The sequence below is a fragment of the Leopardus geoffroyi genome, chromosome A1, assembly GCF_018350155.1.
Source record: "Leopardus geoffroyi isolate Oge1 chromosome A1, O.geoffroyi_Oge1_pat1.0, whole genome shotgun sequence".
NCBI classification, from domain to species: domain Eukaryota; kingdom Metazoa; phylum Chordata; class Mammalia; order Carnivora; family Felidae; genus Leopardus; species Leopardus geoffroyi.
The window spans coordinates 228,446,528-228,463,685 of record NC_059326.1 but is presented as its reverse complement, the minus strand read 5'-3'; the positions used below and the strand labels follow the sequence as shown (position 1 = coordinate 228,463,685).

At 42.2% G+C, this 17,158-nt stretch overlaps 1 protein-coding gene across 1 annotated transcript in view; it reads right to left on the bottom strand.

Annotated features, from left to right (window-relative positions):
- DNAH5 (dynein axonemal heavy chain 5) overlaps nt 1-17,158 on the bottom strand; it is a 286,976-nt gene that overhangs the window by 42,968 nt on the left and 226,850 nt on the right. The window contains 5 exon segments of the mRNA XM_045441848.1: nt 6,553-6,735; nt 7,882-8,037; nt 8,600-8,916; nt 9,701-9,836; nt 13,911-14,048. Coding sequence (XP_045297804.1) covers nt 6,553-6,735; nt 7,882-8,037; nt 8,600-8,916; nt 9,701-9,836; nt 13,911-14,048 — 930 coding nt within the window.

Below are 17,158 nucleotides of genomic sequence, written 5' to 3'. Positions count from 1 at the left end.
CTTCCATTTGCATAGCCACTGCCCTGGTTTAGGCTTTAATTGTTCCTCGTGGACTACTCCCCATAATCGGTCTCCTTGCTCACCCTCTTCTCTGCCATCACCCCCTTTCCTGCTCCTTCCCTCAGCTGTTTTGAAAGGTCCAAAATTCTCAACACAGTTTGAAAGATTTATTACAACCTACATTTCCGCTCTCATCTCCACTTGAGAGCTATGGAATCAGTACTAAAAGCCCCCATATTGCTTATGAAAGCCATTATTCACAAGAGCAACAGTTACTATAATGTGGACAAAGGGGCAAATTATTCAATTCCTGATTTTAAAAAATAGCAAGTTAAAGCTTGAACATTATTGAGATGGTTGTGGTCAATTCAATATCATTGTTAACACCAATCACTTTGTCATTTAAAGTAACCACCTACATTCCCAAAGAATTACAATGAGGCTAAGAAGTACATTTCCCCCCAAAGATTAAAACTGACAAAATAATATACCCTAAAGTAAATAGTACAATTTAAAGCAATTTGGATTTTTTGTTGTTGTTTTCTGTTTCTTTTTTTTTTTTTAATATGATTTATTGTCAAACTGGCTAACATACAGTGTAAAGTGTGCTCTTGGTTTTGGGGGTAGATTCCCAGGGTTCATCGCTTCCATACGACACCCAGTGCTCATCCCAACAAGTGCCCCTCTTAATGCCCATCACCCACTTTCCCCTCTCCCCCACTCCCCCATCCACCCTCAGTTTGTTCTCTGTACTTAAGAGTCTCTTATGGTTTGCCTCCCTCCCTTTCTGTTTGTAACTATTTTTTCCCCCTTTCCTTCCCCCGTGGTCTTTTGTCAACTTTCTCAAGATCCACATACGATATCTTTCTCTGACTTATTTCACTTAGCATAATACCTTCCAGTTCCATCCACGTTGCTGCAAATGGCACGATTTCATTCTTTCTCAACGCAATTTGGAATTATGAAAGCAACCTGTCATGTACCAAATAGTAGGTAAATGACCAAATGCTACAATGGGACAATAGTTATGGAAAAGATAAAGTTATCTCTGAAGGAAAGTAGAACAATTTATTCAAGCTTTTATTTTTCATTTATTTTTTAAAGTTTTGTAATGCTTATTTGTTTTTAAGAGAGAGAGAGACAGAGCGTGAGTTGGGGAAGGACAGAGAGAGAAGGAGACACAGAATCTGAAGCAGGCACCAGGCTCTGACCTGTCAGCACAGAGCCCAATGTGGGGCTTGAACTCCTGAACCGTGAGGTCATGACCTGAGCCAAGGTTGGATGCTTAACCTAATGGACTGAACCACCCAGGCATCCCTCATATAAGCTTTTAAAATGGAAAACCTCTTTGGGGATAAGGGTTTAGGTATAGTTTCATTTGTATGGCTGATTTAGACATAGTTCTGTTGAACCATAACTTAGGTCCCCCAATATATAAGAAGATATAATATATAATAAGAAGAAGCAAAATATAAAGATAATAAATATAATAACAAGGAGCAAAATTAATCAAAATCATTTTGTCTATAAGCATTTTTCCCACCAAAGGGATTATTTCAACACACACACACATACACACACACACAGAGGTAGACATTTGTGCTATGTATTCTATATACTAAGGCTGTCGTGTAAATGTCTTATATAAACTGTGATAATAAGGGGCACCTAGGTGGCTCAGTAGGTTAAGTGTCTGAATTCAGCTCAGGTCATAGCTGAGTTCAAGCCCTGCATCAGGCTCTCTGCTGTCAGTGTGGAGCCTGTTCCAGATCCTCTGTCTTCCTCTCTCTGCCCTGCCCCTGCTCATGTGTGTGCTCTCTCTCTCTCTCTAAAATAAATAAACATTAAAAGAAATTAACCTGTGGGGCGCCTGGGTGGCTCAGTCGGTTGAGCGTCCGACTTCGGCCCAGGTCATGATCTCACAGCTTTGTGAGTCCGAGCCCCGCGTCGGGTTCTGTGCTGATGGCTAGGAGCCTGGAGCCTGCTTTGGATTCTGTGTCTCCCTCTCTCTCCCTGCCCCTAACCCACTCACATTCTGTCTCTGTCTCTCTCAAAAATAAATAAACATTAAAAAAATTTTTTAAAACAATTAATACAGGATGTATTTTTTTTTTTAAATTAACCTGTGATAATAAGAAAAGCATCCACAAAGTGAGTAAGAAAGTACAGTAGTGATTCAGGATGATTGCATGAAACATACTCTCTATTAATTAAATGATCAAAAATTAAGTGGCTCAACAAAGATGCAAATGAAAACTAAAATTATTTGTGTACATAAACTGCATCTGTAACCACGGTTTTGAAATCAGTGAAAGGAAACAGATGATGGCCCTCGAGAGCCCTCCTTTCTAATGGATCACCCAGGCTTTCATTCCCAAAGGTTCCATCTCTTCTGCACCTTACCCTGGGGGTTACAGTAGAAAGATTAAGCAAGAGAACTCAGACTTATTGTTCTCCATACCAGTGAGCTGATGATAACGACGTCTGTTTAGGGCTTCGTTACATTATGTCTCCTCTCGGTTCCACTGAGTTTGCGTGATTCTTCCACCTCCGAAGGAAATCAAGTGCTGGACCTGCTTGCTCATCTAGGATTCTGAACAAGGTGAGCCCTGAAGCCCTGTGTTGTGTGGCCAGTAAATGCTGTTAATCTATGTTAGTATTTTTCTCCTAATAGTATACAGTTCTCTTTGAGTTTCTGTCTTGTTCTCTGGGGGCAAGGTGGGAGTGAATCCAAGGAAGTTGTTGTTGTTGCTGCTGGTTTATTATTATTATTATCATCATCATCATCATCATTATTTTAACGTTTATTCACTTTTTGAGAGACAGAGACAGAGTGTGAGCAGGGCAGGGGGCAGAGAGAGAGGGAGACACAGAATCTGAAGCAGGTTCCAGGCTCCGAGCTGTCAGCACAGAGCCTGACGTGGGGCTTGAACCCACGAACTATGAGATCATGACCTGGCGCTGAAGTCAGACGCTTAACCGACTGAGCCACCTGGGCACCCCTCCCTTCACTTCTGAAGCAAACAAACCCGAGGCTCCAGCAGGCTGTCCGGCCGAGCACTCACAAGACCAGATCCCACTACCTGTATCTCCAAGACACTGGACAGCTGGTGGGTTTATGGATTCAAAGAATCCCTGGTATCATAAGGTACTGTCCCAAGCCACCTTCCACAAGAAGAATCGACAGACCAGTGAAGGTTTAAGTTACTGTGACTGTAGAGAATCACCCTTCATTTCAGCTCCATGCGTAAAGGAAGATGCTTTCTAACACCAACTTCTTTTTCTTTTTTTTTTTTTTTTTAATTTTTTTTTTCAACGTTTATTTATTTTTGGGACAGAGAGAGACAGAGCATGAACGGGGGAGGGTCAGAGAGAGAGGGAGACACAGAATCGGAAACAGGCTCCAGGCTCTGAGCCATCAGCCCAGAGCCTGACGCGGGGCTCGAACTCACGGACCGCAAGATCGTGACCTGGCTGAAGTCGGACGCTTAACCGACTGCGCCACCCAGGCGCCCCAAACTTCTTTTTCTTTAATGTCTATTTATTATTTAGAGAGAGAGAGAGCACACAGGGGAGAGGCAGAGAGAGAGAGAGGGGGAGAGAGAGAATCGCAAGCAGGCTTTGCACAGCCAGCGCAGAGCCCAACGCGGGGCTTCAGCTCATGAACCTGAGCCAAAATCGAGACCCCGACGTTTAACTGACTGAGCCACCCCAGCACCCCCTCCCCACCCTGGCCAACACCAACTTCTTACAGCTGGGGTCTTCCTGGCTTCTGATAGCCCCCCTTGGCTCTATAACATTTTATATTGGTATCGTGTATATAATAATTACCTAAAAAGTGATCATGTTTAGAAAGACTGCCTTGTCACTGAGGTCAAAGGAACAATTCAGACTTAAAAACACTTTTTGAATCTGTTGGCTCTTTTCAAATGAGTTACTCAATTTCAAGAAATGCCCCGAAGGATCCAGATATCAACTCAGACCCACTTGCCACCACCCAGGCTGAGAAGATTCGGCGATGTGAGCTGACGCAGGAATGCGGTGAGAGGACTAGATGCTACAAAAGAAATGGCTGCTTGCAAGAAGTGCAATTCATCAAAATTCATCAAAAATTAAATGAATTAAAATTCATCAAAAATTAAATGAATTAAAATTCATCAAAATTAAGCCCACCAGCTCACTTCTTGCATGAGACCTTGCATTAGAGGAAAGAAAATACAGGTTAGGGTGCCTGGGTGGCTCCGTCTTAAGCATCTGACTTCGGTTCAGGTCATGATCTCACAGTTCGTGAGTTCGAGTCCTGTATCAGGTAAGCTTGAGCTTGGCTTCGGGTGAGCATGAGCTCGACCTTAGGTAAACACGAGCCCTGCTTTGGGTGAGTCCTGCTGCTCTCTCTCTCTCTCCCTCCCTCCCTCCCTTTCTCTCCCTGCCCCTCATTCACTTGAGCTCTCTCTCTCAAAAAAAAAAAAAAAAATAGGTACATGTTCTATAATAATGTGGTTCAGCGTAAGGGACCCTCTAATATTATAAGAGTAAGAGTCACATTCCTATGGTCATACTTTTTCTAAGAATTATCTACTGTGAGGCTGGAATGGATTCTCATCAGGAGACAACAGTAAAGGAGTAATTTTCTCAAGATTCTCAAGATACCTTTCCAGGAAGTAAGAAAAAGCCCAGCTTGGGATCCATACTGGATTTTCAAGGCTGTTCACATCTTCAAAGGAGTTGGGGTGGCTGAGTGGCTGGGTTAAGCATCTGGCTTCAGCTCACATCGTGATCTCAAGGTTTGTGAGTTCGAGTCCTGTGTCAGGCTCTGCACAACAGACAGCCCGCTCCCCTCGGGATTCTCTGCCCCTCCCCCATTTATGCTGTCTCTCTCTCTCTCTCTCTCTCTCTCTCTCTCTCGTGCGCTCTCTCTCTCAAAAATAAATAAAAACATTTAAATAAAACTTTTAAAAGCAAAGTCTTCAAAGGAGTTTAAAGTGTTCCTCACTTCATCTCAAACTTCTATTGTAACAATTATGGCTCCGGAGCTGTTTTGTTGCAAACAAAATCTGTCAGGCCAAATTATTTCTTCCAAGGAGACTATATTCATCTCAGCTGAATGTGAGAAAACCAAAGACGAGTACATTATTCAAACTGCCATCAGGGCCCCTTATCTCCTTGAAGCCATGCCACAGGTGAGAGCAGCCTAAGATATGGTGAACGGATGCTGCCCCAGAGACTGTCGGGGTTCCCTGCTCAACACCACAAGCTGTTGATCAGGAATCCCAGTCCTTCCTCAAGTAACGGTATGGCAGCACTAAGCTTCCCAACCACCTCTACTGAGGCTCCAAAAATAAGCAAGCACTTGGTCTAAAGGCTGTCATTACTTCGAGAGACTTCAAGTCTGTGGTCGAAACTCTGGCATCAGTTCCTGCCATACAGAGGTTACTAACCACACGAATCTACAAAGTCAGATTGAACCTTCCAACCATATGACTCTATGCAACTTCCAACCATATGACTCTATGATTTATGCACTATGCACTAACAAATAAAAAGAAAGTATTTTTCAAAGAAAAACAAAAGAAAAGAAAAGGGTGGGAGGATGGACATAAAAAAGAAAGAGATCAACATACAGGACTCAGAAGACCAAGCATGAAACATACAAAAAAAAAATAATAATAATAATCAAAATAATGTGAAGGACAGATTCCAAAGATTTTGTCAATAATTTTAACCTAAATAAGCCATTAGGTCGGTGTAGAAGGCGCTATAAAGTAAACTAGACTCCTCATTGCTAATGAACCCAGGAGAAAATCAACAGCAACTTTGAGAGTTCATACGGTTTTACTAAAGCAGTCCTATTGAAACCCTCTAGATTCTTTTAAGACTCACATGCTCCCTAGAGAAAATACTGACTCAAAACAAAGAAGTTTACCAATTAGTGGCCATTTTTTGTTCATCATGAAGTTTATTCCACAAAACAGAGGTAGAGAAAACAGATATGGAGTTATACTAGCAGAGCATAACTAAGCCAGCAGCCTCCAAAAGGCACTCCGTGAAGCTCTGAGGCCCCAAATGTCTGTCATGTCAGATCACACACAGAGTTCTCTTAGGTAACAAATGAGACTTGAGAATGTGGTGTGTGATCTGGTACAAAGGTTTAATTTTAGATTCCAAAAGCATAATCATGAATCAAATGAAAGCAAAACCTCACTGTATCCTGGAAACCTAAAAGTGAACAGGTGAGTAGAACTCACAATAGAGCAAACTTCAGAAAAATAAAGCAAAATAAGACGAGAATAATGATGCCGAGTCTGAGGCTGACAGCCTCACAGTTACATCATTAGTCTACACAAAATCAATTGATTCATGTGATTTATGAGACAGATAAAACATATGGGCTAATCGATTAGTAATTACCTAAGATACTTGGAAATTAATAAAGGGAAGAACATAGGAATAAAAAGGGGGGACTCAATCCTACTACAACTTTTATCATGTTATTTTCACCAATGAAAGAATCACAACACAATGCAGAAAAAGAGATGGTCACGCTTCACTCACCTGTTTCTCTGTGAGGATGACTCTCCCCAGTAACTGATCTTCCAGACCTTTCATGGTGACAGTGAAGTCGATGATAGAGGTCCGAGCACTTATTTCAGGGGTGTAGGCTGGATTGGGCAGTTTGGTGGTAATGTAGAGTCTGAAGCCATCCATCACATCTACCTCCTTGTCACCAACTTTCACCTTTATTAGAAAAATAAAGTTCGGGTCACCTGGGTGGCTCATCTGGCTAAGCATTAGACTCTTGCTTTCAGACCCGGTCATGAACTCCCGGTTTGTGAGTTCAAGCCCCGCCTGCATCGGGCTCTGTGCTGACATTGCCAGGCCTGCTTGGAATTCTCTCTCTCCTTCTCTCTCTGCTCCTCCCCGGATCACTCACTCTCTCTCTCTCTCTCTTTCTCTCAAAATAAATAAAGAAATAAACTTAAAAAATAATAAATAAACTTAAAAAAATAATAAATAAATAAATAACACGAAAGTAGTAAAACAAATGCACCTTACCGTGTCCTTTTTTGCACAGGATCAAGCATTGCTTTAAACAATTATGTAACTAGAGGTATTTGTAAACCGAAAAAGAAGAGGTCATTGGGCATTCCCAGGGCTTCAGACCACTAGGATGAAAGGGAAGAAGGAGGGAAGAAGGAGGAAGGGAAGGACGAGGGAAGAAGGAGGGAGGGAGTTCAATGTGTACCAATATATATCCTAAATGTAGAATTTTGCACCAAAAGTGGTGTGATCATACCACAGAAGTGAGATGGATTCTTTACCCAAAATTTGGTTCAGAGGTCAAGACTGACGACATCACACATGCACCAAAAGGGAATGAAAAGGTTTATTGCTCACGTATGGAGATTTGGGGGAAGATTAAGGTGGGCTCCCAAACAGGTCCCAAAAATTGATTGAGAGAGTAGGAAAAAACAGCTGGTGGCTAGGGCATAGGGGTAGGATGAGAGTCCCCACACAGGGCATGAACAGAGGACTGCATGGCTTGAATGTCCCACCACTGCCAAAGGAGAGAGCCCCAGGTTTTCTTATCAGCTTGCCCAGATTTGGGACAGAAAGGTGAGGGGCATGGTGGGTTTTGAAACATGTCCACAGTCAACCATCAAAATGGAGTCAGATTCTGTCACACGAGTGAAGTAGATATCTCTAAAAGGACTGCTTTTGAACACTTTAATGCCAACTCAGGAAGTGGAGAGGAGAAAAGCAAATGCCTCTTGCACTGACTCAAATTTGAATTCCTGCCTATTGAGAAAATTCCATCTATGTCACATTTACCTGGCCTCATGGTTATGGCTCTACACATCATTATCAATAGGTCTAACTGACCTTAAAGGTAGACCCAGTCTTAATGAAGTTTCTCTCCAAAACATTATCCAGTGCTGGGTCTAGTTCCTCTCCAACATCTTCAATAAGCAAGGGCCTTCCAAGAGAAAGACTGTCCTCCAGGTGGTTTCTGAAGTACTTGTGATTTAGAGATGTGATCTAGGAACAGGATCCAAGAGTTGCTTTCACAGTATCATGATGTAAGGTGCAGAGATGACAAATACTAAATGGTGCTCCAGCAGTCTATCCAGAGATTTTTAGAAATCCTTATCTGGAACCCATTCTTGGTGAAATTATACAGAAAGCTTAAACCGTTTCCACCCTTTTCCTTAGCAAACTGTTCTTCCCCCGTGCAACCTGTCTTCTCACTACCACCACCAATTTGGTGATAAATAATAATGGAATAATCATGATGTGTCCTTGTAAAGTGCTGTATACTCAGTGTGATAGAACTCCACCCTGCACTGTTCATCGCGGAGAGTTTTAGGCTCTAATAGAAGAGAGTCTGCAACCTTTGAAAGATGGCATTAGTAGAGATCAACACAAATGTAAATACAATTTTTAGAAAAGATCTTAATATCAGATTTTAGGCTTGCATCTGTTATTGCTCTATTAGGATTACAACTCTACTATTTTCAAATATTTCTTTATTCTTGGACTCCTGCTCATCAGAGACAATAAAACTTGACCAGTAACATAAATATACTTGAACTCAAATTACCTGGAGTTCATTCCGGCTTTCTTTATTTTTAATCCAGATCTTCCCTTGAGTCTGTGGATCAATTAACAAAGGATAGCGAGATGCCTTTGTGACAATAATTCCATTTTGAATGGATAGGTCATCATTTGGCAGACCTTGGAGGTTCCATTCACTAATAGTAGGGGCATCAATCAACATCTCATTGAGATTTAGATTGTCTCCAAATGGGATTTCCCGGACTTTCATTTCCTTCTGCCAGTCATTTAGCAGCAGATTGCGAAACTCTTGGTTAAATGGACCAGAATAAGATAGAAAAGCTGTAGCCAACAATACATCCCCTAAAACAGAAAACAAAACATTACTGAAGTATTTTATAATCAGCCTTGTAATTGTGCAGAATATTAACATTTATTTTTGAGAGAGAGAGAGAGAGAGAGAGAGAGAAGGCGCGCACCAGTGGGGGAGGGGCAGAGAGAGGAGTCACAAAACCCGGGGCAGGCTCCAGTCTCCAAGCTGTCAGCACAGAGCCTGACCAGGGGCTAAACCTCACGACCGCAAGATCAAGACTTGAGCCAAAGTTGGACACTTAACCGACTGAGCCACCCAGGCACTCCAAAGGCAAACATTCTTTTAAACTACCTTCCAGAAACCAAACTGTAACCATGTTGCTGTGCCTTGGTGAATAAGAAGTAGGTTGGTTTCTTGTTAAACAGGGTCCAAATGGTCCGTCAAGTGATACCTGCTAGTGTCAAGCACTAGATTATTTATTTCGACTCTTGTTGGATGTAAGAGTATGACTTTGGAGTCTAAGAGATACACAACTTCAGAAGACAGAGCCTCCATTCAAAGTGACCTTGAACAGTATGACCATTTGCTCATAAGGGAATTGAAAAACGACCTGATAAGATGTTGAAGGTCATTAATACATCTATTCAGGGTTGCATAGATGCCAGACCAATATTCATCCTTCTGAAATATCTGGACACACACACACACACACACACACACACAGGAATTTGAGGTACTAGAATGTTGGTTTGTATTCTGATAAAAGTTCCACTTTGCTAACTCCCTACCGTGGTCAACATATAATCTGATCAGTAAAGGGACTTGCATACATACCTACAAGTCTTTTTGTTTGTGCAGCAAACTCTTTACTTTGTTCCGTCCACCTTTCCTTTTCTCCTGCCAAGCCACCAATCAGTGTGGAGGCGGTCTGCATCTTATGTCTGCACCTCTCGGCATCTTCGAGCAAGGTCTAAAAAGGGCCATAATCAGAAGGAAATTTATGTTCAGAAAAATACAGCCTCTGGCTCAAAAATATGATTTTAAACCATTATGTATTATCTGCCCTTCTGAGACCCGGGAGCCATTTATTTCCTAGGAAGCATAAGATTCAATGCCTTTGTGCCTGTGTCAGCCAGAGACTGTCTCTTATAAACCTTCATGTAGGGTCCCAAGCCAACGGGTCAGACTCTCCCCACGTGTTAATAACTAAGAGATAATAGAGATCTGCATCATTTATGACTTCCCTATAAGAATAGAAATAAAATACAAGCATACTTACTAATATCATAAAGCACAAAGAAAAGTAAAAAAAAAAATACATATCTTTGCTTGAAAATCAGGAATACTTCTCATGTTAAAATTCTAGCACCATTATTGCCTTATCTAACTCCACATCTCCTTTTTCTTTAGGTGAAACTTTAGATTATCCCCAGACTGTGGTGTTTTGAGGCTCGCTCACAAATCCCAGTGACACCTGGCTCAGCCAGTCCCTCCCTGGCGCTCTGCACCGCAATAAAAGACTTGAGCCAGACTTCCACATGCTGTGGCCACTCAGTGCTCGGTTCTTAGAAACAAATGGGCCTCTCTCTGAGACAACTGCTAATTCTACTTATAAAAACTTATATGTATGAAGTAATAGTGGAAGAGTTAAAGATTTAGCTACAGGACCAGTCACTGAAGTTCATTTAAAACATATGTATATGTTACACATAATATAGTATATATTTATATGTTATATATGCTAAATGTCTAATAAAATAGAGCATTATTTAAATAAATTTTGGTGTGCCTGTGAATAAAAATACTCTGAAGCCATTAAAAATTATCTTGTGAAAATTTTTATAACTAAGAAAGATATTCATGATATATGACTAAGTTAAAAATTCAACTTATAAAGCAGTTATGTGTTGAATTATATTTTTAAATGTTATATTTTACATATATTTTTAAAACATATGTAAATCAAGGAATATGTTCAGACAGCAAATACTTTGCTCTTTATCTAAAATGAACTTTTAGAGTTCACTTTCAGGATTACCTATGTGTATTTTCCGCAAGGAACACCAGTTGCTTTTGTAATAACAACCCAATACAGTGTTTTCCAAAAGCAAGATAATTATTCTAGTTTGTTCTCTGGGATTCTAGTCTGCTCTAGTCCTTTCCCCCTAGAGTTAATGCAGAAAACCTAAAACCCAGCTGGGGTGCACCCCCATGTCTATACGGCCCATATTTGTTTGTTTCTCCCCAAGAAGAAAGATATCAGCTGGGAAGTATGACATTGCATCACTTATTTCTGCCTCCCTTTGAAACAAACTTTTCATGTAAAAGCTATTTTTAAGATTAGGTTGTCTTGGGGCACCTGGGTGGCTCAGTTGGTTAAGCGTCAGACTCTTGATTTTGGCTCAGGTCATGATCTCGCGGTTCGAGAGTTCAAGTCCCAGGCTGGGCTCTGCGCTAACAGTGCAGATCCTGCCTGAGATTCTCTTTCTCTTCCCTCTCTGCCCCTTCTCTGCTTGCACTCTCTCTGTCTGTCTCAAAATAAATCAACTTTAAAAAAAAAAAAAGATCAGGTTGTCTTCCTGAATTTCATCATCCCAACTCCCAATTGGCCAAATAAGAAAATGGCCAGGGCCCTCCTCTCTGGCTTTTTTTTTCTGGGACCCCACACTCCTTTAGGGGATGAGGGTACAGGGAAGAGAGAGGAGCAGATTCATGAGAGTTAAAGCAGCTCCCCACCCCCCCACCCCCCGAGCTTGGCGGGGGCAGGGAGCAGAATCCCCTGGGTTCTTTGGGCAGTGTCCCAGCCCACTGTCTGTTAGTACTCCCAGAGAGTGACTAGCTGTCCAGAGGGCCTAGGGAAATGGGTCCCCCAAAAGGCACTGCCCTGTGCAGAGAGGAGCAGGGCACATACTTCTTCAGGGGACACACAGGCCTGAGTCGTGAGCTTATCCATCTGACCATGATGAACTGTGGGCTTGGGTGCCCTGCCCCTCCCTGCCTTCCATAAGCCTGTGAGCCTCCTGGACTCTCAAGGAGCCCTATGCAGGAGGAAGGAGCCACAAAAAGACTAACGGTCAGATTCACTCCAGCATGTGGGAGGTAGATACACTCACAGCCAGATTTTGTGTTTTTTTAACTTAAAAGCTTGACATTTGTTGAAACAAGTTTTCAAGTCAGAGCCATACCTCTACGGGAGCAGGTCTTGTATGGTCCTAACAGCAGATGCTCAAAACCAAAAAAGCATATTGAATGAATTAATGCAAAAATGTTACAACTGAAACATAATAAAATGAGGCGTAAAATATTTTTAGTGTATTCAGTAGCATCTCCCAACATAGGTGAGGGTCCAACATGGTAGAAATGAGTATGCCTTCCCCATAGTTTCTGAAGTAGGCGCTTTCAAATTGTGATGCTAACTGTCTCCTTCTATTATGATAAGTGAATCTCACAGAGCATAATTAACAAACCCAAATAGGTTACATAATTACTTCTCTAAACTTTCTAAAAAGCTCTTATTTTGCTTTCCGGCGATTTATCTTTAAGCAAAAGTATCACTCGTTCTGCATATAGTGAAACTGAAGTGTTTATCGAAGTTCCCTTGCTGGGACTCCCATAAGAGAATGGACTACCAGAGCAGGAATCTCAATCCTGACAAGAGAGGACTGAGAAGGGGCAGGAGGAACTCCAGAAAATCATCAAGGAAAGAACAGAGTGAATCTACCTCTTATTTAACAAATACAGGATTTATCAGAGGCAGATACAGATTTTATGGGGCCAGAAGCTTATATAATCTGGGGGGGGGGGGGGGGGGGGTGGTCCACTTTAACAAAATTATTAGAGGGACACCTGGGTGGCTCAGTGGACTAAGTGTCCAACTCTTGGTTTGGGTTCAGGTCATGATCTCACAGATTGTGTGTCCGGGCCCCACATCAGGCCCTTTGCCGACAACATGGAGCCTGCCTGGGAATATTTGTCTCCCTCTCTCTCTGCCCCTCCCCTGCTTGGTCTATCTCTGTCTCAAACAAATAAACTTAAAATTTTTTTTAAAAAAGAAGACAATTAGAGATTTTTTTACAAATACAAAACACCCAAGTGAACATGTATTTAGACTGAGAAGGAAAAAAATCACTACAAAGTCCTGGTGACTTAGAAACTCTGGTGCCTTTCCTCTGAAATTTCTAGGCATTTTCTCTATGCTTATACACAAATGCTTGCCAGTCATAACCTTGCCAAACATAACCCAGTTTCCCTTCCCCTAAAACACTACAAATCCCAGGAACCCCAGCTCCTAGAAGCCTAGACAAGTGAGGAGCTCCTGTAGCATAAGCTACACTAGGTCTGCATTAACGCTGCCTGCATTTCCAGCAGCAAAGAGTCCCGAGTGGAACTGGAATTAGTATAAGTAAGATAAAGAAGTTGTTGTTGCCTAGTGGCTCAGAAATGTATGAACCCAGATTCTGAAAGGTCCTCCAGCTGCCAAGTATGCACGGGCTGAGAAGACGGTAGATGGCCATCAGGATGCAGCCATGTGGTCAGCCACGTAGGTCCAGCAGAGAGGCCTGGAGTGGACACCAGAAGGCCAAGGTCTAGTCCAGACTGTCCAGCCCAAGACCCGGAGCCACCCTCTGGACCTCAGTTCCTATCTCCAAAGTGAGAATTAAAATATCCACCTTGCATCCCTTGCAAAATTGTTTCAAAGGTTAAATGAGATGAAGTGGGAGGTCAGGATTTGAAAACCATAACAGAAAGTGCCTCATGAGGTGCTGTGCCATTGCCATCAGTAAGGAGACTCAGAATGTTTATGTTCCAGAACCTACTCCTATCTTGGCTGACCATCCTGACCTCTCACCAAGGTCCTTGGCGTGTGTTAGGAACAAACTCCAGGGCTTAGTGAGGGATTATATGTTGTATATGTATCGTGTCTACGCAAAATCAATCCCTTCTGGGAACCAAACCCTTGGAGAGAGAAGGCAGCAAAGGAACAAAGGGTTTACAAGAGCCACGTTGGTGTACAAAGGTCCCTCCCAGGCCATAGGACAGTTACCTGCTTTTCAGTCATGGCCTGCTCATACTCGGCCTGCACCACGTCGAGCTCTGCTTGCTTGTCGTCCAGCTCGGCCTGGGCCTTCTGCAGATCCTGCATGGCCAAGACGTAGCGATTCTCCTGCACCACCAAGTTGGCCTGCATAGGACACATCAAGGTGAAGGATGCGCAGCAAACCAAGCCTCCAGCATCTCAGGGTCAGAGAACTCGGCGGTACTCATATCTCTTCTCTGTTCTACCCCTAGAGTCTTCTCAAGCTGCATTCAGTCAAGATCAAACCTTAATGTGGACTTGATATAAATGTTTCTAAGCAGAAAATTATAATTCACTAGAAGTCAGAGAATTTGAAAGTGTCAGATAGTAAATATTTTAGACATTTTGGGTAAGAGGCAAAATCAAGGCTACTGTTCAGGCACTTATTTAAAAGCCATGTAAAAATGCAAAAATTCTGGACATCTGTGTGGCTCAGTCAGTGAAGCGTCCGCCTCTTGGTTTTGGCTCAGGTCATGATCTCATGGCTTCGTGAGTTTGAGTCGTGCGTTGGGCTCTGTGCTGGCAGTGCAGAGCCTGCTTCGGAATCTCTCTCTCTCTCTCTCTCTCTCTCTCTCTCTCTCTCTGCCCTTCCCCCACTAATGCTATCTCTGTCTCTGTCAAAATAGATAAACTTAAAAAAAAAAAAGAAAAAATGTAAAAATTCTCCTTATTTCACAAGCCATACAAATACAGGTTTGGGCTAGATTTGGCCTGTGGGCCAGAGTTTGCCAGTCCTGAGATGAGAGCATTGCAATATTTAATGCATGTAGGTACCTTATAGCACATTGTAATATTAAGAACTGTAGAGAAAGAAAAACCAGAATATTAAGAAACATCTGCCTAATAGGACTCCTCACTGTTGATGAGAATGTTAAACCGAGATAAAGGATGGAACATGATTATTCACTGAAAATAAATGTTGTGAGTCGTGGTGATCTTGATGTAGTTGCTGTGGTTTTCATATATCGTTCGCCTTCCTTAAAACGATTGGTACCTTGAGCTGTGACTAATCAAAAGTATATGTATTAAGGAAGCTACTAAATTTGACTCAAAAGATATATTCAAAAGCAATTTGAGCAAAAGAGATGTAGAAAATAGCCCATGCATACAGGAATTTAGACGTTTTAACTAATTTTTTGAAATCGATTTTTTTTTTCCTTTTTAAGTCTCCAAAATGTTAAACTTGGCTTTAATGGGGTAATCCGCTATAAGGGCCACATTCTTTCTGGGGTGTTTCAGAAGAAAAGATTACCTTGAAAAAGTTTTTTGGAAGTAAAATCATTTTCCTATCTGGAAACCTCAGGCTCCCAAACTTTGGCAGAATAATTCCTTAAGAGAAATTCAAAGTTCCATTACTTACTAGAACCAATGACAGGCTTCACAACTACAGTTTAGAAAGGATCTCATTCTTGGGACATTTTTTTTCTCAGGTCAGCTCTAAACTGCACCTGTTGCGGTGGCTTAAAAGAGGGGCGCCTGGATGGCTCAGTCGGTTAAGTTCCGACTTTGGCTCCGGTCACGATCTCATGGTTCGTGAGTTTGAGCCCCACATCAGGCTCTCTGCTGTCAGTGCAGAGCCCGCTTCAGATCCTCTGTCCTCCGCTTGCTCTGCTCCTCCCCCACTCTCTCTCAAAAATTAATAAACTTTTAAAAACATAGATATTTTTGTCCAAGTTTAATATTTAAGGCTCTACTGTTTTTAAACATTCTGTTTATATGGACTGATATTCATGGTTTTCATGGTTTTCAAGGAGAAATCTCATTATCATTAAATTGAGTAGAGTCTAAATCTCCATCGTTGTAGCCGGTATTTAAGTTTTCCTCTCCGAGAGGTCACTTGGCCCGTCTACAGGGATTGCGGGATAAAGGAAAGCAGCCCCCAGGGTCTCCATCATGGCTCAATGTTGAGGAGGTTCCAGCTGGCAATGAAGGAAAGTGTCCTTAATCTGTCCTCATTCAGGAAGCAGGGGCTCACGGGTGAAGCCCCTCCAGGGACACATGAATTCATGTCAGAGGCGGCAGTCTGTGTTGCTTCACATATTCACCCGGATGACAACCAGCACTCCCTCCCTCTATCTTCCCCGTCTCCCTAAGCGGTACAGACAGAGGCTCTCTGTAACTGCAGTTATTTTCAGGACTGAACATTAGCAGGGACCTGATACACTCAAGGCTCCCAGAGGCTGGGTGCTCATTACACATCAGGAGGTCACTTCCAGGACCGACTGCTCAGAAAGAAAAGCGGACTTTCTAGGAGCGAGTGAAAGGCTCCCCCTCGTGACGGTCTTCACTTCCTATGCATGATCTGGATTGTCCTGGGACCGGGTGGAGGCTGAAATGTACTGGAATTGAAGAGGGGACTTCATTGTTCTCATGCAAGCCTTGTTTAGAATGGCCATTATTTGCCACTGACTTCAGTTCATTTTGTATAAAAAACAATTACAACAAAAGCTACCCATCGTGCATTCAACAGTAATTCCCTTAAAGACACTGTATGCTCATTCACTCGAAACATTTGCAAAGGATGCTCTGTATTTTGCACTTGATGTGGTGCTTCTAATTCGTCAATATCAGAATGTCCACTTTTAAGCTATGCTGGAGTCTTCAAATGGTTCCCAAATTCATAATGTTGGCAAAATGACATCATTTACACCCTCTAAAGTTCTCTGAGCCAAGTAAATCTTTGTTCTTTTAAGTTGCCCTAGGACCCCAAGGGGCCTCAGCCACTGAGTAAATGACCCTGGTATGGTAACAATTAGAAAATAAAATCAGATTTGCAACTCTATCCCTATCTTCTTTCCACTCTCAATTATTTTTATCATGATTATTAAGCTCCTTGGGTAGTTTATAAACATAAGTGGATTTTAGTTGATGGTTGAGAGAGATCAAAGTTACACAAAAGTGAAATAATCCACCAGGCCACACGTGTGATCTTTGAGCCATCGGTAGTCTATTTTCAAAACATGCATTTGCCTCTGCATCTGCCAGAGACTGTCAGTGGTGGTGGGGGAACGTGCACATGTGAAGCTTAAAAATGCAATTACTCGAAGGAAAACAGGCATATTCTCAAATCACATTAAAGAACAGAGAACATTCAGTTTCCTTCCTGAGGTAAAGGAGAGGAGAGGGAATACCACATCATACCTTGCAACCAAGACCGGCCACCAATGGCGTGCCAACCCTGCCTCAGTTGTAAGATTCCCGGCAGGACATTTATC